Source organism: Seriola lalandi, unplaced genomic scaffold, assembly GCF_002814215.2.
Source record: "Seriola lalandi dorsalis isolate HSWRI2012SDOR001 ecotype SW California unplaced genomic scaffold, Sedor1 jcf7180002054692, whole genome shotgun sequence".
In the NCBI taxonomy this organism is placed as follows: Eukaryota; Metazoa; Chordata; class Actinopteri; order Carangiformes; family Carangidae; genus Seriola; species Seriola lalandi.
The window spans coordinates 3132216-3154047 of record NW_019525245.1 but is presented as its reverse complement, the minus strand read 5'-3'; the positions used below and the strand labels follow the sequence as shown (position 1 = coordinate 3154047).

General features: G+C 40.0%; 4 protein-coding genes across 6 annotated transcripts; 2 read left to right on the top strand and 2 right to left on the bottom strand.

Moving 5' to 3' along the window:
• Positions 1 to 58: 58 nt before the first annotated feature.
• LOC111667680 (cytidine deaminase) lies at positions 59 to 4144 on the top strand. The gene is made up of 4 exons (XM_023423431.2): positions 59 to 319; positions 2263 to 2374; positions 2870 to 2927; positions 3105 to 4144. Exons 1-4 carry the CDS (start codon positions 196 to 198, stop codon positions 3228 to 3230), a joined length of 420 nt encoding a protein of 139 aa, XP_023279199.1. The 5' UTR covers positions 59 to 195; the 3' UTR covers positions 3231 to 4144.
• Positions 3479 to 13245, bottom strand: LOC111667672 (dnaJ homolog subfamily C member 16-like). The gene is made up of 15 exons (XM_023423420.2): positions 12807 to 13245; positions 12543 to 12609; positions 12218 to 12363; positions 11279 to 11454; positions 10247 to 10431; positions 9866 to 9970; positions 9118 to 9276; positions 8675 to 8805; positions 8257 to 8434; positions 7880 to 8062; positions 7669 to 7745; positions 7301 to 7381; positions 6929 to 7018; positions 5848 to 6018; positions 3479 to 5543 (listed from the first exon to the last, which is right to left on the bottom strand). The coding sequence occupies exons 1-15, from the start codon at positions 12992 to 12994 to the stop codon at positions 5051 to 5053; spliced, it is 2430 nt and encodes an 809-aa protein (XP_023279188.1). The 5' UTR covers positions 12995 to 13245; the 3' UTR covers positions 3479 to 5050.
• Positions 13246 to 14316: 1071 nt separating this feature from the next.
• On the top strand, positions 14317 to 17979 carry b3galt6 (UDP-Gal:betaGal beta 1,3-galactosyltransferase polypeptide 6). Of its 2 annotated transcripts, none has more exons than XM_023423427.2 (2): positions 14317 to 14625; positions 15252 to 17979. In XM_023423427.2, exon 2 carries the CDS (start codon positions 15262 to 15264, stop codon positions 16279 to 16281), a length of 1020 nt encoding a protein of 339 aa, XP_023279195.1. In that variant the 5' UTR covers positions 14317 to 14625; positions 15252 to 15261; the 3' UTR covers positions 16282 to 17979. The 2 variants fall into 2 exon arrangements, with proteins under 2 accessions (XP_023279195.1, XP_023279194.1); XM_023423426.2 differs by having other exon boundaries at positions 14318 to 14645.
• A 110-nt stretch (positions 17980 to 18089) lies between these two features.
• On the bottom strand, positions 18090 to 21153 carry LOC111667679 (protein FAM107B-like). Of its 2 annotated transcripts, none has more exons than XM_023423430.2 (5): positions 21094 to 21153; positions 20335 to 20368; positions 20029 to 20185; positions 18666 to 18810; positions 18090 to 18497 (listed from the first exon to the last, which is right to left on the bottom strand). In XM_023423430.2, exons 1-5 carry the CDS (start codon positions 21115 to 21117, stop codon positions 18396 to 18398), a joined length of 462 nt encoding a protein of 153 aa, XP_023279198.1. In that variant the 5' UTR covers positions 21118 to 21153; the 3' UTR covers positions 18090 to 18395. The 2 variants fall into 2 exon arrangements, with proteins under 2 accessions (XP_023279198.1, XP_087034747.1); XM_087178621.1 differs by having other exon boundaries at positions 20338 to 20368.
• Positions 21154 to 21832: the final 679 nt, after the last annotated feature.

The following is a 21832-nucleotide window of genomic DNA, read 5'->3' as shown; positions in this document are numbered from 1 at the left end:
TTCAAAAATGAACTTGACTAAGGGCAGCAACAAAGCTGACCCTGTTGCCTCATGACAGTGTGTTGACATCCTAGCAAGTGATTGGCTGTGACTGCACCCACTCCGCCTTCCCTCTGTCCCATTTACATTTAAAACTGAGCAAGAGCACACTCATTCACTGACTCAAAAACAGTCATAGAAAGCCCAAGAGTAAGGATGGAAGAAAAAATCAAGGAGCTGATCAGACAGTCTCAGGAAGCAAAGGGTCAAGCCTACTGTCCTTACAGCAAGTTCAGAGTGGGGGCTGCTCTCCTGACAGACAACGGCTGTTACTTTAAAGGTAAAATACATGTGAACTTGGCCTTGTTGGATCACAGTGACTATTTGGTGTGAGGCTTGAAATTTAGGTTTAGGATGAATAGGAATTGAACATCTGCTTTTTGTTTCATCGTCAACTATTAATGCTGAATTGCTCAAATTGTGTTATTAAATGTTTTACTAAAATGTATCTGTCAAGTCCTTTACTTATTACTTATGATCAGAGCTGCAGTATTACATGGCTTTGTTTAAGTAAGGAGCATGGGTAACATTGGTAGGGACACAGCAACCCTTCTAAAACAAAGAGGACTGCTGTCAACAGAATGGTTTATTAACATATGATCTGTATATACATTAAGATCTGTATTTACCTGTATTTACATTTAAATAAAAACTACACAGGTAACAAATCAAGGATTAAAAGAAATAAAACTTTAGGAAATTACTTGTTAACGGAAAAAATATATATATATTTTTGCATTTTTGCATCCAACATCAACATTTTTATATTCATTAGACCTACTGGTGTCGCAGTTCCCCCCTACCCCCTTGATTTCACATTTAAAACCACAGTAAAATGCTGCTAATCCAGTGATGCATCAGTATTAATAATCTAATAATGTAAGGCTGGTGATGTTAGGTAGATAGCAGAGTAGATGCTCTGTGGTTAAAGAGCTCCTGATGTGTCCTTTTTGGTGGCATGATATCTACAAAGTACAAAACATTTTGGTATATGGACAAAATTTTGGCAATAGAAGTAAGGGAGTCACCTGAAAAACAATTTTTTTGCCAATGCTTGAGGTCTGGACTGACACTGATAATGGACCGTTGTCAGCACATTGATCCACTCTCACTTCCCTCATGTCTCTAAGTAAGTGCAATATTTAAAAGAATAAAAATATTAACAAAATAATAAAATACAGACCTGGTACGAACAGATTACCCAAGATGTGTCTTCAGCTGCCTTTTAAAAGAATCCACAGTATCAGCAGATCTTAAGTTTCAAAACCTGTTGCCAAACAATTCACTGCCAAACAATTTAATTAGTCAACTGACCTACATTAAGACATTGAATGCCATGTTCTTGTAGATAAAAATCTATATTAGTTTTAAGAGGCATAAACGAAATTAATGAATAAATATCAAAGCAGGTCAAACTCAACCACACATTTAAATAAACTGTTTTTAAATGAGTTTCTTTTAATTAAAAAAGTTACACCTCATTTTTTACAGATGGAGAGGGACATAAATGAAGTTCAAAGGACAGGAAAAAAAATATAATGTTTGGTCCACTTATTTCATGCATTAACATTTACAGTGGTTTGAGGCCACAGACTTAAATGCGAAGGAATAATATGGTAGGATTTATTGTTCCTACCTGATTCAGACAACTGGCAACACCTTACAAAAATAAATTAAATCAGCCCCAAATAAATAGCAACTAATATGAAAAAAAGGCAGATTTAACCCTAAAACAGGGAGAAGTGACAGAATTTCATTTATATTATCATTTTGATATTTGTTTTGTTTCGTTTCCAAATTAAAATTTCAAAAGTAGTTAATGATTACCTGACAACAGTCAGGTCAAATGAGTGGACTCAGGCTAAAGATAAAATTTAAACATGTCTATCTACAACAGCCCATCATTAAATTATTTTATTATCCCTGTTGATTTAATAAAGTCACACTTGTATATGCTGATAGGTTGTCAACAGCAAGGCAAAGACACCACTGTCCTGTCCAAGTTGCTGGACTGTGCAAAGCTTAGCAACTCACGTGTCCCTCAGTGCAAATGAATGGCCAGCAGCTGTGAGAGCAAAGACCCGCTGAGTAACTATTTAACTAGTGCAGAAGAAGCAAACAGACAGCACCTTTGATGGCCCCTTTTAGTAACTCCAGGTTTTAACTAACTATTTATGTGACAGCAGTAAAAACAGCTGATGACAACCTTTGTGTTTCCTGCAGGTTGCAATGTGGAGAACGCTTGCACCAACCTGGGTTTGTGTGCTGAAAGGACTGCTATCACAAAAGCAGTATCAGAGGGCCACAAAACTTTCAAGGCCATTGCAATTGCCAGGTACTTACCACATCTTAGTAATAAAAAACTGTTCTGGTAACCACACCTTTTCCCTTTTCCCTGCACCATAAACATTTTGATATTACCAAACCATGACTCAGCTTAGTTTTCGGTTATTTTTGCACATCACTAGACCCTCCATATTGAGTAAGCCTTGCCCCATTACTTCTCAGAACTAAAGTCTGTCTTATGTAAGACAATCAAAACCAGCTGGGTATGCAAGAACGAGACGAATGAGTCTGTCAAGCAGCAGGTTAACATGCTGCATGTAAATGAGCAAAAGAAAATGTATAATCGAGCAAAGAGATTCAGAAGGGGGTGGGAAAACCTGCAATGTGAGATTAATTATTAAATCAACACTGTGACTCACTGTCTTCAGTCCGAAATATCAAAGAGAAGTTACAAAAACATTGATACATTTCATAATCAAGTGCTTGTTTGCCTTTTGAAATTGTTTCATTTCTCAGTGACATTTTTTCTCTATGCTCTTTGCAGTGACATGGAGGACAAGTTCATTTCCCCATGTGGTGCCTGCAGACAGGTCATGAGAGAGGTATCATCTCTGCTTGATTGAATGCATTTTTTTAATAGGCAATTAGTTTACAGTCAGTGATGTTGTACAGCATCAAGCTCTCTCAGGACAGCAATTTTTGTTTCTAAATGACTGGCAATATCTACACTGCCTTTTACTAGCAACTACTAGAACTTTTCTTTTCTCTTTCCTGTACAGTTTGGATCAAAATGGGATGTGTACCTGACAAAGCCTGACGGCACGCACAAGAAGATGACTGTGGACGAGCTGCTGCCAATCTCCTTTGGTCCTGATGACCTGTCCATGAAGAAAATAAATAACTAACTAGCTTGTTCTCCAGTACAAAAAACACATACATGTTGTTTCTTTGAGCTGCCATGACATGTACTGTGTTTAATGAACATGCGGGGCATGTATCTTGCTTAGCAGTGGTTATATTCATGGTAAATATTTGCTCTTGTTTTATCCGCCAATTGTAAACACACATTTGTCATTTTTAAATTGACTCTACGTATACTGCAGCCAGGTCATTCACCCAGCCTTAATTAGTCATTAAGATATTGAATGCTGTGTTGTTGTAGATAAAAATATTTATTAGGTTAAAGAAGCATGAAGGAAATTACATAAATATCAAAGCAAGTCAAACTCATCCACACATTTAAATAAACTATTACAGATGGATAGGTACGTAAATCAAGTACAAAGGACGTTGAAGAAAAAAAAATTATTTGAGTGACAATGTACAGCAAATATTATTTCTGAGCAGCAAATTATTCAATTACAGAGCAAAAACAGGAGACTGAGGGTTGAAAACATTTAAATTGCCAGTGCAAATTCATTTAACATTTATTAGTGATTTTAGGTCTACTTATTCCATGCATTAACATTTACAGTGGTTTGAGCACACAGACTCAAAAAGGGAAGGAATAATATGGTATGATTTATCGTTTCTCCCTGATTCAGACAACTGGCAACAACTTAAAAAAATAAGTGAAATCGCCCCCAAACAAACAGCAACTGTAGTGACAAAAAGGCAGATTTCAACATTCTCAGTATGACTTGCCAAAAATGACATTTAACATCTTTAGAATTCAAATGTAACATATTTAATGTTAAATCCTTAACCAAAACAGCAGCAAGACATGGCAAGCTGGTCTGAGCAGAAAAACATCAGGACGAATCCTACATGTGTGACAATGTAAGTGATGTTATGTGAATAAATTGTTTATTGCTGTTTACTAAGCTGTGATATATATCTGGAATCAAAAAGGTTGTTTAAGATCTCTAATAGCAAACAAAGGTCAATAATCATGTTCAACTGAAGGCTCCTAAAAGTTCCCAAAAAAATGATTTATCTATAAGTTTAGCGCAGCAGGCCCAGTTTGCAAGCCTTTATTCTGATTAACCCGCTTCTATGTGGAGATGTGATCACATACAGCAGGATTCTCCATGAGAGGGACATAATGCCAGAGGTCAAACTCATGACAGGGGGCTGTAGTAAAAAGGTGTGATCAGGCTTGAAGGACATTTTAAAGGCTCTGGATGGATCAAAGTACCTAAAGCAAAAAAATTGCACTTATCCCGTGCTGTGTGACTTCACCTCATACATGTAAAGAGACAAGAATAAAGAAGAAGAAAATAACAACTGTAGCTAACAACATACACCACTTGTGTGTGTGTGTGTGTGTGAGAGAGAGAAAGAGAGAGAGAGAGCTACTTGTTATGTCTGTGCAACTGTTCAGACTCATTTCAGACATTTTGACATTTTTCATCTATTTTGTTGTAGATTTTCTCCTGCTGTCTCTGTACAGAAGACTTGAAGTGGTGTCATACAGCCCAGAGTTTGCCTTTGCCTCGACATGCGTTACTCTAATGTCTTTAAGATGCACACAGGTGCAGTCTAAAGGTTTGCTGTTGCACACTACTCTAGGCCATTGGTTTCCATAAGCTCCACACTATAATAGATGAAACAAGACATTGTGTAAACTGGTTGCAACAGTGCAGTGCAGCAACTTAACTCTGCAAAGAACTTAATTCATAATTTGAAATCTGCAACACTCTGCAGTTTTCTTACTAAAGACTTTAATCAGGAGGCAAGACCATAAAGTGTAATTGCTACAATTCGTACCGATCTTACTTTGACCTCAGCTGTCAGAGGGAGAGGTGTTAGTGGTCTCATCAAGAGATGGCCAGGCAGGGACCTGTAATCTGGGCAGGGTGCCCTCCATTAGCCTTTCCATCCATAGTCCCAGCCTGTCAAGCTTATGATGGACTTCTATGCTGGTGGCCCTACTGGAGCCTCTCTTGGGGCCAGCCCCGTCCTCCCTGGAATGGGACCGGGATCGAGAGTGGGAGCTGGACCTAGACCTGGAGCGGGACTTTCTCCTGCTGTCAGAGGAGAATGAGGTCTCAGATGAGGAGTCGCTGGGATCATCCCCCGTGAAGACGGGTCTAAAGAGGCAAAAGTACTTCTTGTAGCCATTGAGAGCCAGGACGTGTCCTGCGTAGTCTGAAGGCTCCTCATCTTCATCAGAGTGGGCCTCGTTCTCGGCAGCGTCAGAGGCTGAGCGAAGCAGTGACGGCATCCAGTGACGGTGCTTATCAACATTGAGGAAGGAGAAGTGGAGGGTCTGAGTCCTGTTGTGGCAGAGGGATTTGGGATTAAAGAGGTGGAACGAGCAATGGTTGATGAAAAATGGGGCCACTGGGGTATTTTTAATAGACCACATAAATAATGAAGAACATAAATGCTATTATCATGATTATACCCTTAGTTTCATATTTATTTTTTATACAAAAAATGCAGAGAGTGCAAAGATGCACTTATAAAAAGGTCAGTCAGAGACCAGACACAAACCCATTTTAGACTTTTTTGTCTGATATGCACAAATAATTTAACAATAAAAAAAGTATCAATTCAATACTGAGTGCGGAAACTTACCCCGAGAAAGAGAAAACCTCCTTGGCAAATTTCCTGAGTAAAGCATTCTTGGAGGCATTGGTGAGCACCAGTACAACATTGATATGGCCAGGCATCAGTTTAACCAGGTTACTGGTGTATGTGATGTCTGTCAGCTCTGTCACTTCCACAAAGTCCTTCTTAGGGGGACGGCTACATGGAACAATGACAAAGACAGAGAGATGTTAAGTTAACAGGCAAGAGCAGAAAAGTGAGAATTACATTTCTGTGGATTTTGTACTCAGGAAGGGATCACTTCATGGCCAGAGAGAGGAGGGATGATTAAAGCTACCAATGTCTCTCAATGTGCACGTCGCATGTGAGTATTGTACTTAGACAAAGAAAAAGAACCTTTCCTTTGAGTACCACAAAGGACACAAGACAGATTTTGAATACTTATTATTAGACTGGGTCAGTCTCTGAGAATGATAATTATGCTGTGTGTTGTAATTAACATACCCGGCATAAGCCTTGCACGTGGCTGTCAAATTTACTTGTTCCGGAAAATGTTGTGTTACAGATGACGTGTTACAGATACAGTGACTTTATTTGGGGCTTGGCTCAAACCGAAACTAGAGAGCAGGTGAAAGAGCCAAATTCAAGAGGAGCAAAACTTAATCACTCAGCAAATCAGATGGATTAGGTATCAACCAGTTGTAGATTAACAGGGACAGTTGCTCAATAGTTTCTGTTAAACTTTTAACGAGTTCCTTCATCTCTTTACTTACTTTTTTTTTTTTCACACTCCCACTATTGGTCTGAATAAAATATGAATTCATAAACACTATACTCATTTGATTTCATTCATCATGAAAAACTGTATTTTGGTTTTACAGAAATGACTTGACAACTTCAGAATGTGCTTAAATTAGAACAAACCACAAAAGCCCCAAGGTCCTGCCAGTTGGATACACAGTCATTCAACTGCAAAACAAGTTTTCAAAAGCATCTTCCAGAGAGTGTGAGCACTGCACGTTGTTCATGTGAAACCAACATTTGGTTGTGGGTCTGCTGTGACAGTATTCTGTGTCCATCTTGTGTTTGTTTAATGTCACTACATTACCTCGAGGTGTTTGCTCTACTTGATGCATCATTCTCAGTTTGTGGTTGTTCCCTCGGCTTTGGTTTCCGGGGTTTGTTCTCCCCTGGCTCACTGAAAACAGACCAGAGAAAGAAAATCATCTGTATGGAGACCGAAAGCTCCGACTACTGCTGGGGCAACACCACCCAGCCAGTATTGGCCTCAACTGGAGTCAAAACCAGGAATAATCATGTAGACTTAAAAGACAAATGACACAAACAAATGCTAATTCACAGATTTCTATTGCAGAGCTTATGAGTATCATTAGGTGTAAGACATTTTTAATTCAAGTCATTTCTAGTCAAATGTTGAGGCATACAATTAAAATCACTCAGACTGAACCGTGCCTCTCACCTGAAGGCCTGGATGATGACGGTGCCAAAAAGAATGAAGAGGGCCGAGAAGATCAAGGACAGGATGGGCATCATTTCTCGCCTTGAGGAGAGACACACATTATTATTAAAATATGTAGGAGAAAATGCAAAGCACCCCATATCAACCAGCAACAGCCATTACTGTCTCCATTTGACCCGTTTCACCTCTACATGTAGTGGGACAAAGTAAATTCCTACAAACAGAGCCCCCATCAGGCAGGTATCATAACATCTTGATGCAGAAGTATGATTAAGCTACTGATACAATTTCAGCAAAAGTGCAACACACAGTGTATTTCTCTTTTTCGCTCTAAATGCTGCAGACTTCCTGGGTGAGTGCTGTCTTACCAGTTGGAGTAGAGAAGGTCATCGTATATTTGAACGATGTAATCATAGGCAGCATTCATCCATTGAATAATAAAAATCTGACGAGGGATCAGAAACAGAAGAGAAAACAGTTACAATAATCAAAAAAATGTCCAATCGACTTGTGCATGTGCACACAGAGCAAGTCTGGTGGTCTCACAACTGCGGCGAGTGTGTGTCTGCCGTGACCTACGGGGGCCATCTCGTTGTTGAGTTCTGGCAGAGTGGCGTCTGAGGTCAGGTAGGTGGGGTCCTTTTGGAGGAGCTCCAGCTGTTCGTGGAGGCGGTACTTGTCTTCTTCGCTGCCGTTCCAGCCACCACTTACAGAGCGGTACAGGACCTTACCAGCCTGGCTCCGCCTCTCAAGTATCACCACCTGTCAGTGTGGTTAAAAAGCACTTAAAATTATACAACCTGCATTTCTTTGTGTTCAGGGTAAAAAAAAAAAAGGTTTTCCAGCAAGTGCGCATTGTTCTTGATGTTTGTTTACAGACAGAAAATTGTGATTTGAAAAATGAGGTTTGCTTTAATGTATAGTATGTTCTCGCTGTTAGTGTTTCTGCCACCAACCTGAGGTGAGAGTGAAGCCTGATTGTGGAGCAGTGCCTGACAGAGAGGCTGCTGGTGACGCTGATAAACGTATGCAAAGCGCAGCACCTCTTTTCTGTTAGCTGTGGCAAAGTCCAGGAAAGCCTTATTGCCTGGAACAAAGGCTTGGTCCTCCCCTGTGATCAGCAGCACACAGTACCTGCAAACCATTCATTCACATCAATCCAAAAAGCCCTCAGATATGGTATTTCACTTCACAATTTGACAACCACAGTACTGCTTGTCTAACTCTTCTATTTGGATCTCAGCTTCTTACAGTTGTCGTATTATGTTAAAGTCAAATTCGATCCCGTTAGTTTGGTTTCGTTTATTTTCCTTTCCCTTTTACATTAATTCAGCACAAGGGTGATTTTAAGCGAGGAATTATAAACTGTCTTACTTCCTCCGTCGGTGGAACTGCTTGACAGGACACAGCTCATCAAAAAGCTGCTGGTTGACGAGCCGTGGCACCTGCAGGAACTTGTTGTTGGAAACAAACTCATCCATGATCTGTCGCTTCATCCCTCTGGCCTGGGAGAGAGAAAGTTCAAGGGGTTTGAGCACCATAAAGCAAGAAAAGGGTTGACTAGAGTAGGTGTGCAACATTAAAAAAAAAAAAAAAAAAAAAAAAAGACTAAAACTTGCAACTGGAAAAATAAGAAAATTCATTTCTTCAGCAATTTCTTTTCTTATTTATTTTTCCTTGATATTGCCAGACAAAAAATAGCAAACATGATTCACATTTATATCGGGCCAGAATGTTCGGATATAACAGGAGGCAATGTGTCAGTACTGTTAAACTAAGGGAGTAGTGGTCTCAGGTGCAGGCTTTGCACGGTTTACCTGGATAATGTCAACAGGCTTTTCTGTGTCCTCTTTAAACAGCAGCATGGTGGGGGCGTATGTGTTTATGTTGAACTGCCGCAGGAGCCGAGTGCAGTGCGTGTCACCCTGGTCCACAAAGCCGAAACGCACATAGTCTCTGAAGGCGAACGCTGTTAACTGGAGAGTAGAGTGGGAAGGTTACAGAGCCCCAAATAAACGCATTAAAATAAAGAGAACAGGAGCTGAAGGAGGAGAGTTCAAGGCAAACTGATATCTGCTTTTAACTCATAACTGTATACATTAGATAGTTATAACTGAGATATCTGATTGGTTGAAACTATGTTCTCATGTGTTCTATAGCCTGCCACCTCCTGTCTTGACCCAACACATTCATTTGCATTAAGTTATGAAAACTATATTGCCAGTGGGCATTTGATGGTGATTTTAAAAGACTATAACAATGGAGGAACTATTAAATCATTAGTGCAAAGAAAAATTATCTCAAGCAGAAACAGCTGCTCAGACAGATGCCTCTGTAGTTGATCTGCTCTCTTGTGTATTAGAGCAAACAACTCCTCAGCACCAAATCTCAGAATATTAAGCAACTTGAAGAAGTAGACTGTTTTCGACAATAATATTTAGTCTAATTAGTGTCCCACTTGTGTGTGTGTATGTGTATGTGTGTGTGTGTGTGTGTGTGTGTGTGTGTGTGTGTGTGTGTGTGTGTGTGTGTGTGTGTGTGAGAGGGTGTAAATACAATGCTTACTTTGTAGAGCAGGGGAACGACGGGGACTTGGTCAAACAAGATTACAGTGGGCTTATTCTCCACATGCCAGTTATCCAGAAAAGTCAGGTAGTTGTTATCTGTGATCTGGAGAAACAATGGAAATCAGTTTTAAAAAAATGTATGTCCTTGCTAAATTAAATAACAGTCTACTGTAGCATAACTGAAAACCAGTATTATTTATCACGACCACAGGTGAAACTACACCTGATGAGCTGTACCTATAAATATATATTAACTATCAGGCCTTTATTTTCATATATACATTTTATATATATGAAAGCTCTATAGGTAACTACTGATTAGGCCGATAAATTCCATAAAAAGTAGCAGTAGTGGCACATTTGTGTCAGTTGCAGTTACCTTTTCAACCAGTTTGTGGGGCAGCAGGTCTTCAATGAACTGTCGCAGGTGTTCCCGTACCACAGCCTGATGGAAGAAAGTCACCCTGCCGTTCACCAGCGCAATGATGGAGGGAGCACGGTGTGCTCCCAGCTGGTTTGCCAGTCGACGCTCATAACCCAGGTCTACAACGCCAATGCCCACACCTGGTGTGAAAGCAAAAACAGACTGTTATTGTACCTAATACAGTCGAGCCAAACACTAGTTCTCTGTGCTATTTTGGTAAACAGCACTGCATGAGAGAAGCAAGATATTACACTTAAAGCTGCACAGTATTGTTATATGAACAAAGGGTCAAGAATTATCACCCTACTCTGCGCTTTCTCGCATCTTTTAGCTTACTGTTTTTGATTTTATTGCCAACAAATTTATGTGTCAAATGTGTGTGATACACAGCTTGTTGAGGAGTTCTGCCCCAGAGTGGAAAAAAAAAGGGACTCCCACTGCTTTAAAGCAGAAGGTAAGATTTCAATGAGCACATTTCAACAGTTTATATGTAACAAAGTTAAAGATGGTTTCATGTACTGACCAAATTTTAGTCTACATCTAGTTAAAATCTTGTAACATCCGTGTTTATCCATAATGAATGCAAACTGCACAGTTTATAACTGGTGTCTTTAGCACAGTAAAGAGCAACGGCTCACATTAACATGCAGGATATACTGTATTCCCAGGGCAGGCCACTGTACAGTTAAAGACTAAGCATCAGACTTGATCTAAAGGGCACTGGGAACACTGTACTTCTAATTGGCAGCATTAACGCAACAACTTAAAATTCATCTCCAGGGCCAGACAAATTTTACATAGGGCTGAATTTCTCCCTTACACTCTAATGAATAATTAAAGAAATGGCCACCCAAATCACATTTGTCCTAAAGGCCGGCAACTGAGCAAGCATCACCCTTGTGTTATGACGCTTTTAGGAAAACCAATCTCAATCTTTAGGGCGTGGCAGGGGGAAGACTGGTGGGAGTGTTGTAACAGCAGACTTACCCAGCGGCTCCAGCTCCTGCACCGTCTCCTTCCACACAGGCTCAATGTGGATGCATGCAAAGCACCACTCAGAGGTCACTTTGATTAGGTATGGCCTCTTGTGGCTGTCTGGAAGGACGTCGCTGTTAAACTGTGCGTGGTGAAGCAGGTACTTGCTGTCTGCAAAGTCCCTGGACCTGGAGAAGTATCCGAAGCAAGACAGTGAGTCTTTTTTTAGACTTAGCCTTCAGGGTGCTGTCAGCGCATGACCTCAGAGAAAACTGTCTATAATTCCAATTAGTTCACTCATTCTAAATCTTGGTGCAAATGCTGAGTAGAGTCAGAGATCCTTCTTTAAAACAACTAATCAAATATCAGGTTAGCATAGTTCAATGAGATGTCTTTAAATTGCTTATTTTGTTAGACTGACAAGCATAAAGAATTTATTCAGTTTACGATGGTTCAAAATGGAGAAAGACAAGCAAATCCTCATGTCTGAGAAGCTAAAGCCAGCAAATCATCATATTTGTCATTAACTGACTGACTGATTGATTAACTTGATGGGTCTGCACAACAGGACTTCATCATATAAGTTAACAAAACTTTCCAAAACCTACGAATGGGACAATAACTACTGCACCTAAAAATCTTGGCACCAGGACTAGAACAGTTTTTTATTACCATGATTATCAATAACCAAACACAAGCCTAAGGAGGAGCCGAACCAACACCACTCTCTACACTGGCTGCTTACTAGGATATAATGAACACAGTTAATGAAACATGGAGAAAGAATTTAGTTATATATCCGCAGCTGCTCATGTACACCTTTACCAATGGGGTCTTCATAAACATTTCACATGGGACATGTTTAACCAAGGGAATCTGAATAAAATATGTCTTGCAGTGCTTTTCTGATTCCCACTAAATTACAGTGACACAAAACTGTGAATGGTGTACCTGGGGAAATGGAAAAAAGACTCATCAAAGTAGAAGCTGTTGTGGAAGCTGCGGAAACCGTGATGCTGTGACTGGCCAAAGGGCTGGTTTTCATCCATCTGCCCATAGCGGTCAAAGTTGGACCTTCGCTCCTCATTAGACAAAATCTGTGTGCCATGGAGAATGAAAGGCAGAAGTGAGAGGACAGTGTTACTGTTGTTATTAAAATGAGAGAGCGACCCTGATACAGAAAGTGAAACGGACTGAGTGAGTGAATACTTGGAGGTGTCAGCTGCAGTTTGTATGAAATTATGTATGTGAGAAATTGTGATGCATTTTCACCCACCTCATATGACTTGGAGATCTTGATGAACATATCCTCAGCTTTAGGGTCCTTATTCTTGTCTGGATGCCTACAAGAAACAGCCCATACGTGACACCATAAATAACTGCTAGATTCATGCAGAGTTAGACGACGGTTCACTGTTTGTCATTTTAAATTGGACCAGATTATAACGAGTTAAATGACAACAGACGCCAGTGCGGGTGTCAGATGCGCGTAGGGCTGATCTGCTACAGCCAAGATGTGATGGTGCTGTCAATCACTCACCATTCTCTGGCAAGGTTCTTGTACGCCCTTTTAATTTCTGCTTGACTGGCACTCCTGCTGACCCCCAGGATTTTATAAGGGTCATAGTCAGAGGCTGTTTTAACCGACTGCACACACAAAATTAGCAGAAAGATGGCGAGTAAGACCGGGCATGTCCCAGGATGTCGACTGGTTCTCCTAACCGTCATCGCTCGCCGCTGTCCTCGTCTAACGTTATCGTCAGTTAACTAGCAACCGAGCTGCTCGGAAAAGTAATGCTCCAAAGCTTTTCTGTAACGGACAAATGTATCATGCAAAGCGCTTACATTATCGGGTCTGCTGACTTCCTGAACGTTAAGTTTACCTACAGACGACATACTAGTATTCCACTACGATGAGGCCATTTTTTCCAAGCTAAAGCTGGACATTTGCAAACCGTCAGTGTCATTCCCGCAATGAAACATCAAGCTTCCGGTTGCAGATTTCAAGATAAAATTCCCCATTAACCCTTGAAGAATACAATTTGCAATTAATCATATTAAATTGTCATAATATATCGGCCTATGTTAGACATTATACACACTGTTGAAAGACACACATTATGGAACATAATAGTGGATTTGTATAGGTTATTGACTGTCTTTGACAGATTGTGAATGCAGATCTAAATTTACAGTTGGAAATCATGATCATATGGGAAAACAATTAATAGTGATATTGGTAACCTGACATCGGTAATATTTCTTGAATTGTTGATTTGATCTGTTCATTAATAAATACAACTTGATGCATTATATGCTTGATTTATGATTGATTATTCAAATTGCATTGTATGTCGGACTAACTTTCAAAAACTCAAAGATGATGAATTTACTATCATAGAGACCTAGCAAATTGGAAGGGAAATTTATTTTTTGGGATTCTTTGCTTAAAAAACAATCAGTTACTGTAGGCAATACATTTTCTGTTAGTTGAGTGATCATTTATTCAAGTAATCATTTCAGCTTCATTGTTTGGCCCCCTAGGAAATCCACCCTCACACAACCACATACATGCAACAACATAGCAGGGTTGTGATTATCTATTTAGATCCATTATTTACAGAATTCCCAAAGGTTATGCCTGTGCTTTTATTTTGAAGCAAACAGATATAACATCCGATCTTGATCTCCCAACCCATAAATGCTAACACTAGACACATTGACTAACAAGCATGCACCAGTCAACAGCTGTCTTCAAACTGCCCCCCCCCCCCCCCCCCCCCCCCCCTTGGTTTTATTGTCCTTTCCTGATCGCACATGCAAAAAATAGCAAAAAAAAAAAAAAGAGCTTTTCACAGCTGTTACATGTAATCATGCTGTCGTTTCGCTTCCTGGCAAACACATCCAAAGTTAGGCGTGGAGTTAATCTATTTCCTCTTGTTCAGGTTCTATGCACTTTTCTACTAATAATAACGGCTATACAAATTACGCATTTGGACAAAATGATTGTCCACACACATCTTTATTATGTGTTATTTTGTCCCCCCTCTTTCAGGGGCTTCACTTCCGTTTCCTTTTCGTCACGGCCACAGTGAGCTCCACTAGACAAGAAATGAATACAGCGATACCTGGCTCAGCTCACCCTGCCTACCATTTAACCTGCTTATTGTAACCTGCCGGGCCGACGCCGCTAAACCTTGTGGTTTCCATCTCCGGTTTGGATCAATATGAGCAGTGTGTGTGTGTTTACAGTCAGTGCAGTGAGCTCACTAAGTGCGCAGAGGGTCTTATCTTGGTAGCTAACGTTAGCTCCGCAAAGCTGCTGTGTGTGGCCCGTTCTGGCTGTATCTACGGGACAGGTACTTTTCACTCAGCTAAGGTACCTAACAAATCCTCTTGAATTAACCACTGCGTGCAGTATTGTTACAATGGACAGTGTAAAGTTCAACGGCTAAGCTTAGCAAGCAGGTGGTGCTACAAACTCACAGGTGTGTTGCTGATGCGAGGTTACTTTGCTATCTTACACGGTAGCTACCGTTATCCAAGGCAAAACCTGTGATCCACATGCTCAAATGATAACTTTAATGCCAAATCTGGAAACATAAGTACTGTCGCTGCTGCCACCAATTTAATGCCATGGGGTACTAGTCTGACATAATCCTTTCTGATGCTCAGATATGTTTGTTTACATCTGTAATGTCTGTAAACACAGCATTGAAACAAGCTGCAGCAGATATGTAGTGCTGTGTGATTGCTAACTGCACCTTGATTCAGGAATATATTCACTTTTCATAAGATGAGAAACACTCAAAATGCAAATGTTTCTTTTATAAGTCAAACTCTTTACTTGTTCCCTTTCAGCCACCTGATGCGAGTTTTGTGAAAATGCTTGCATAAAATGTGTGGGTGCAAAATGTAATTTAGGTGATGATAAACTTGATGAATTACATTAACACTAACAATCTATTGTGTTTTTTCACCACAGGCTCAGCACCATGAATCTGTTGCGTCTAGTGTGTCGTCACAAGACAGCCCTGGTCATTGGCACTGTTTGCAGCTTTGCTGTAGTTCTTGTCTTCTTGGCCCGATGTACCTCAGAAACCTTGAAACAGGCCCATCCGGATCCTCCAGGCTTAGCCCCCCAAGCCAATGCCTTGCAATCACGTCCAGAGCAGCATAATCTTCCTTCCACATCTAAAGACTTGTCAGCATTCTTGGTGGTCCTCATCACAACGGGACCTAAGTACACAGAGAGGAGGAGTATCATCCGCAGCACCTGGCTTGCCAAGCGGGACTCAGATGTTCTGGCCATGTTTGTGGTAGGAACTCAGGGGCTTTCCAGTGAGGACCTTCAGAACCTTAACACAGAGCAAGGGCGGCACAAAGACCTGCTCTTACTGCCTGAGTTGCGAGATTCTTATGAGAACTTAACACTCAAACTGCTCCACATGTACTCCTGGCTGGACCAGAATGTGGAGTTCAAGTTCGTCCTCAAAGCAGATGATGACACATTTGCTCGTTTGGACCTCCTTAAAGAGGAGCTGAAGGGGAAAGAGCCCAGCCGGTTGTACTGGGGCTTCTTCTCAGGGAGAGGCCGAGTGAAAACAGCCGGCAAGTGGAGGGAAAGCTCATGGGAGCTCTGTGACTACTACCTGCCCTATGCATTGGGTGGGGGCTACATCCTCTCATCCGACCTGGTACGTTATGTACATCTGAATGCAGGTTACTTCAAGACATGGCAGAGTGAGGATGTGTCACTGGGTGCCTGGCTGGCACCTGTGGATGTTCGGCGGACGCATGACCCACGCTTTGACACAGAGTATAAATCGCGTGGTTGCAACAACAAATATTTGGTTACACATAAGCAGAGCTTGGAGGACATGTTGGAAAAACACCAGACTCTGCAGCGTGACGGCAGGCTCTGCAAGGAGGAAGTCAAGCTGCGACTGTCCTATGTGTATGACTGGAGCGTGCCACCCTCACAGTGTTGCCAAAGGAAGGATGGCATTCCTTAATTTTTGTCTTTTTTACATGGTTGGAATTGGCTTTTGATTTTTATTGTTTGAGTCTGGGAAATTAAGGAATAATGTGTTTTGACCAATTCTCCATTGTTACATGATTTAAAGCAATGTAACAGCTACTAGAAATTATTGTGAAAGCCTAAATGTTGTTAAAAAACCTCATTTAAAAAAAACAAAAAGTGGCAGCTTCACAGATTGTTTTTTTTCCACCCAGACCAGAGGATCTAGATGGAATTTCCACATATTTGAAACTGGGTTTTAATAGTGTCCATGTGAAATCAACCAGGTCCGGCAAATTCTAGTAGTAGTAAATTATGAAGTGGTTTTTGAGCTAGATTTTGCGCAGTTTGGTTTTATAAATCTTTAACAGTCTGTAGAGTCTCCATGTTAATCTTGTCGAGGTTTGACATTTTTTTTTCTATCTATACCTGGTTTTATGTGGGTTACGGAATTAGTCAAGTCACCCTTTTTCTGTTTTCACAAGTAGAATGGGATTTTAAACAGTGCTACAGCTTTTATTGTGAAGTCGAGTACAAATTTTACAAATTCAAATGATGTACCATCGCCAACGGAGAATTGGTTGAGAAATATTGTCCTTTCAATTTCAAATTAGGAGCCAACTTCCACCTTATGTCCTTTATGACCCACAAACTCTTTTGGCCTTGTTTTTTGGACCCATGATAATGTCAGTGCCCTCCTTACCGCCAGTTTACCACATGGGTGGCCTACTTCTCTCTGTCTGTGCTTCTTCTACTGTACGTCTTGCTAAATATGTTCAAACACTATGAGAAGTTGTAAGTGTAGTAGGTAGCACCAGGAAACACAGACAAGAGTTTCTTACCCTGCCATTATGTCTACATTTTTTTGTGAAAGCATTTTTTTTTTTTTTTTTGTATTTTATTTATTATTAATTTATTCTATAGCGAACACAACACACTGGAGCTGGGTTGTGACAAAAGCACAGTGGATGTGGTTGCTGCTTGTGAATAGAATTTGTATTTATAAACACAGTTGGGGGAAATCACATGTATTTCACAAAATTAATGGAGATGAAAAGTTCACTTTTAAATGTAAAACCTTTTGTTTACGGTGGACGACACACGAGGTGTAAGGTGTTTGGAATTGCACAGAATGCGTAAGAGAAAATGGTTGAATGTGATTTATTCAGCAGGCCTTCTTTTACTGGAGCCTATGTGAGGAGTCTGTGACGATATTTACACTTCCAAGGCAACAGTCACACTTTAAAGTTTGGTCAGTACATTTACTTTGCAGAGGTAAAGTTATTTATGAATGTTTGTTTACAGCACACCACATATTCAGACTGAGTAACCTGATATAAACTACCAGCTGGCACTTGCTCACTTTTTAAACAAGAAACATAAGTCCATGAATCATTATTCAATGATTACCTTTTTTTATCTTAGGCTCTTGCCATCTGTGATGTCACTAGCTGAGTCCCAAAACTTGTGAAATACGAACAGCAGCTTTGATCAAAGGGTACGACAGACTGAAGTGTAAACGGCTGAGCAATCCTGCAAAAAGAGCGACATCCATGTTCACTCCTGTGACTGCCTCTCATGTCATTATGTGACTGTTTTCTCACTGTTGTCACTAGCAGATCCAGCTTAAGTTTCAGTGTTTGTTTTTACGTACATTGTCGGCCTCCCTGGATGTTTTATTAAATTTTTTTTTTTAAATGTATTCCTGGTGCTTATTTTCTCATTCTACATTTTAACAATATTACAAAATACAGCAACCTAACCTTCTATGGCAAGACAATTAAAGAATGTTTCAAGTGCACGCATCTCCACAGCAAGAAAATATTTGAAGCCTTTCACAACTTTACAAGAGACGCTCTCAAGTCCACTCCTTTCTCAATTCAAACGATCCATCATGCTTGATTGGTGGTGTTGAAAAGTTCTCTCAAAATAGGATTAATTAATTTATATTTTTCCTTCCTGAAATTCAAATCTCATACTGTAAAACATTTTCTGACAGATTTGGTAAATTTGTTATCAGTATCTGTGAGAGCTGCAGTTGCCAAATGAAGATGATTCACCTGATGACTAACATTAGCACAGGAACCTGTGTTCCTGTAGCTCTGGTTGTCATGATGAAAAAGCCTGCACGTGCTTCAAGGTTTTTCTCACTCGGACGAACTCCGGCGCGTTCTGTAGCCACTCGTTCCTTTTTCTTTCCTCCAGCTCACACTGTAAGAGAGGAAACATCTGTCAATCTAGCTCTAGTTTGGACATCCTCCTTAACAAGACTCTTTATTCACAAATATCTGCAGCTCTGCATGCTCACACATACCCAAATGGTAAATAGATCATTACAAATGCCGTTTGTGTGGTTTTCTATCATTTGCTCATACGTACGACTTGTATCCTCTGCTGTCTTGTGCGAAGCTTTGCTTCCAAGTCTGAGGGAGGATGGAGGGCCAGCTCGGCCTGCTTGTGCCTCTCTCTCTGTTTGTTTTCCAGCACACGCTGCAGCTCGGGCTTTATTCTTGGCAGGAGACCACTGAGGACACATAACAAAAATACTAATAGAAGGATGGATATCTACACTGAGCACAAATAAAATTGCAACACTTTTGTATTTGCTCCCATTCTTCATTAGTTTTTTAGTTTACTTTTACAAAGCACACACAAGGCTTCTTTCTGTCAAATGTTTTTCACAATGACATGTTAGTGCGCAGCTCTCCTTTGCCAAGATAATCCGTCCACTTGACAGGCGTGGCATATCAAGATGTTGATTACACAGTGCCAGAGTAGAGTCAAGCTAAACAGGGTCTTCTTTCCCCGCTGGTTCTGCCAAGCCTGTTCCCTTGGCTGTGGTATCAGCGTTTGGTTATGCTGCACCTGTCAGGTGAATGGATTATCTTGGCAAAGAAGAAGTCCTAATTACCATGGATTTAAACACTTTTATGAACAAAATTTGGGAGGAATATGCCCTCTGTTTGTATAGAAAAAATATTACATCTTTTATTTCAGCTCATGGAAAATGAGAGTAAAAACAGAAGCATTGTGCTAATATTTTTGTTCAAGATAAGCAACCAAAAATACTATCCTCTCGAGTATTATTTATCTATCAGTGAAGGTAACCTTAAAATGACACAGTTGCTCATTATAATTCACAAACTTAAATGTAAATTTAAATATATTATATAGTCAGTATTCAGTAGTCAGGTGTATATTAATAGAAACTTGGGCTTGTTCACTGCTTCAAGCACCACAAACCAAACCGTCTGGATTTTATTGTACTTACATGCATTATTTTGTCTTTCTCAGACACAAGAGTGAAAATACTTTCCCCATGTTGAGAGATTAGCAGTGATCTCTAGAGAAGTGTTGCACCTTTGACTCAAACAGTGTTAAATACCATCTAAGCATGTTGCTTATCTCCGGCCGCAGCCCCGGTCAGCAGGACTGGGGAAGCCCAAGAGGATTCTCTGACTGAGACAGGAGACAAATAAAACGCTGATCTGGAGAACTTTCTGCTGGCAGTTTCAACTTGCCTTTAACTACACACCAGTCCGAGAAGATGTCACATGGAAAAACTTGGAAATCTCAGATTACTAAAATACGGTCACACTAGAAAACAAAGTTTTATACGTAGAGTCAAGGTATTAAGGTCCCTTGACTGGTATTACATTAACGTGTACATGGATCACCGTGCAGCTGCAGCCTATGTGACCTGATCATATAGCAGCAGGTACAGAGCTCAGTGTTTTCTCACCATCTGTGGCAGAAGAGCAGTTCTTGGTGAAGGGCTCTGTGTTGGTGAGAAGCCAGGACAGGATTTGGCAGCTTCTTGGGTTTGATGAGGTCACCACCCTCCTGTTGTTGAGTCTCAATCACCTGGCAAGGTTGGACCATCCAGCAGTGATGTCTGTCTGACACACATAAAGAAAGGCCAGCTCACGTAGTCACATATCACTGTCAGTGTTATGTGGGTAGAACTGCTGTTGGTAGGAAAATGTTCATAATAGTGGCTTTTATTCACCAAAGCAAGATTAACTTCTACTGTTTGATTTTATCTTACCACTTCTCTTTCGAAGAGCCATTTTTTGTGACACCTGAATAAACAGAAGGCAGGTAAGTGTTCTCCATTTGCAAAATGAGTTTTGAAAATTTAAATGACAGACAGACCACACAGACTATTCTGCCGACCCACCAACAATCAAATGAAACATTTTGTTAAAAAATCTCAACTTGGAATTTTGAATCTTGAAATACTCGTCACAGTTTTCAAAATACCTATAAAGAGTTGTAAATTATATTAAAGGATACAATTACTAAATAATCTTTTCAAAAACAGGACTCTACTATTTTCCATGGATGAAAAGAAGGTTTTTGATTGTATTTCTTTTAGCCTCATCAAGGAAATTACAAAATAAACTCTCCATAAAAATCTAAACTGACCATGGGTTTTGAAACCTCAAATTATGTCTTTTGATGTGTGTCTTTTGGCTCAGTGAGAAACTGCTGCAGTTTAGTTAGTTTCTCAAATAGTCAGTAAGATTGTAATGGGCACATATAAATTATAGGTATTAAGGTATGAATTGAAAAAAACTTTTTAAGATTGTTTTAACTTAGCGTTTACTAGTAGGATCAAAAATTATGATTATAGGCAAGGAATTTTTGAAATCTTCTATCCTTTGAAATCTGAGTCAGAGCAGAGGCACAGGCAACTCAAACCTGGTCAGTAAGAATAATGTTTTTTCTTATGTAGCCTATTTGTGATTAAACAAATCATCATTTTATTCATTCACACATAAAAGTGATAATAAAACAATCTTACCTGTGTGCAGTGGTAGAGACGCATTGTTGAGTAGAGAGATGTGTTAAAGTCGGTGTTTGCAGAAACAAGGGCAGGAGGAGAAGAAGAGCTCACTGCTGCTGTCAGGTGCACAGCAAGCTGCAGTTATAGCAAGGCTGATCTGAACAGGTGTGCCACTCTGTCCTGTGATCAAATCTTATTAACTGTCTTACGACCCTTTGTTCCCTTGAGCAGGTGAAACTTCTGTTGTCTCAGATGCAGGAACAACATATGGAGGGATTAGGATCATGTAATGTGAAGATTAGGATAATGCAATATAGAAAGAAAAAAACAAAACAAATATTGCTTTTGTATCTCTGCTTTGTGAATCCAGTTGTTATCACAGTCACAGAGGGGAGAAAGGTACAGTCCACATTCACATCAAATTCTACTTTTGTGTTAAATCTATGTTACAGTTACATACTACTGTCCAGCTGTCTTCAAATTATATTTCAGTAGGAAGAATTGACAGAAACAGAGGATAAGTAACATTTTCATGGTCCTGAAGTGAAGTCAGGTCAGTGAAGCAAATGTAAATGAACACAACAAATCTGAATTATATGAAAACATTGACCAGACAATTTCAGTCCTGCAGCAACATATTGAATTGAAATGAAGAGATATATATGAATGAAGTGAAAATGTGGATGCTTCAAATATCAACAGTGAATTTGATTGTGTTGCCAAAAATGTGCAGAACTGAAAATATGCATATCAATGC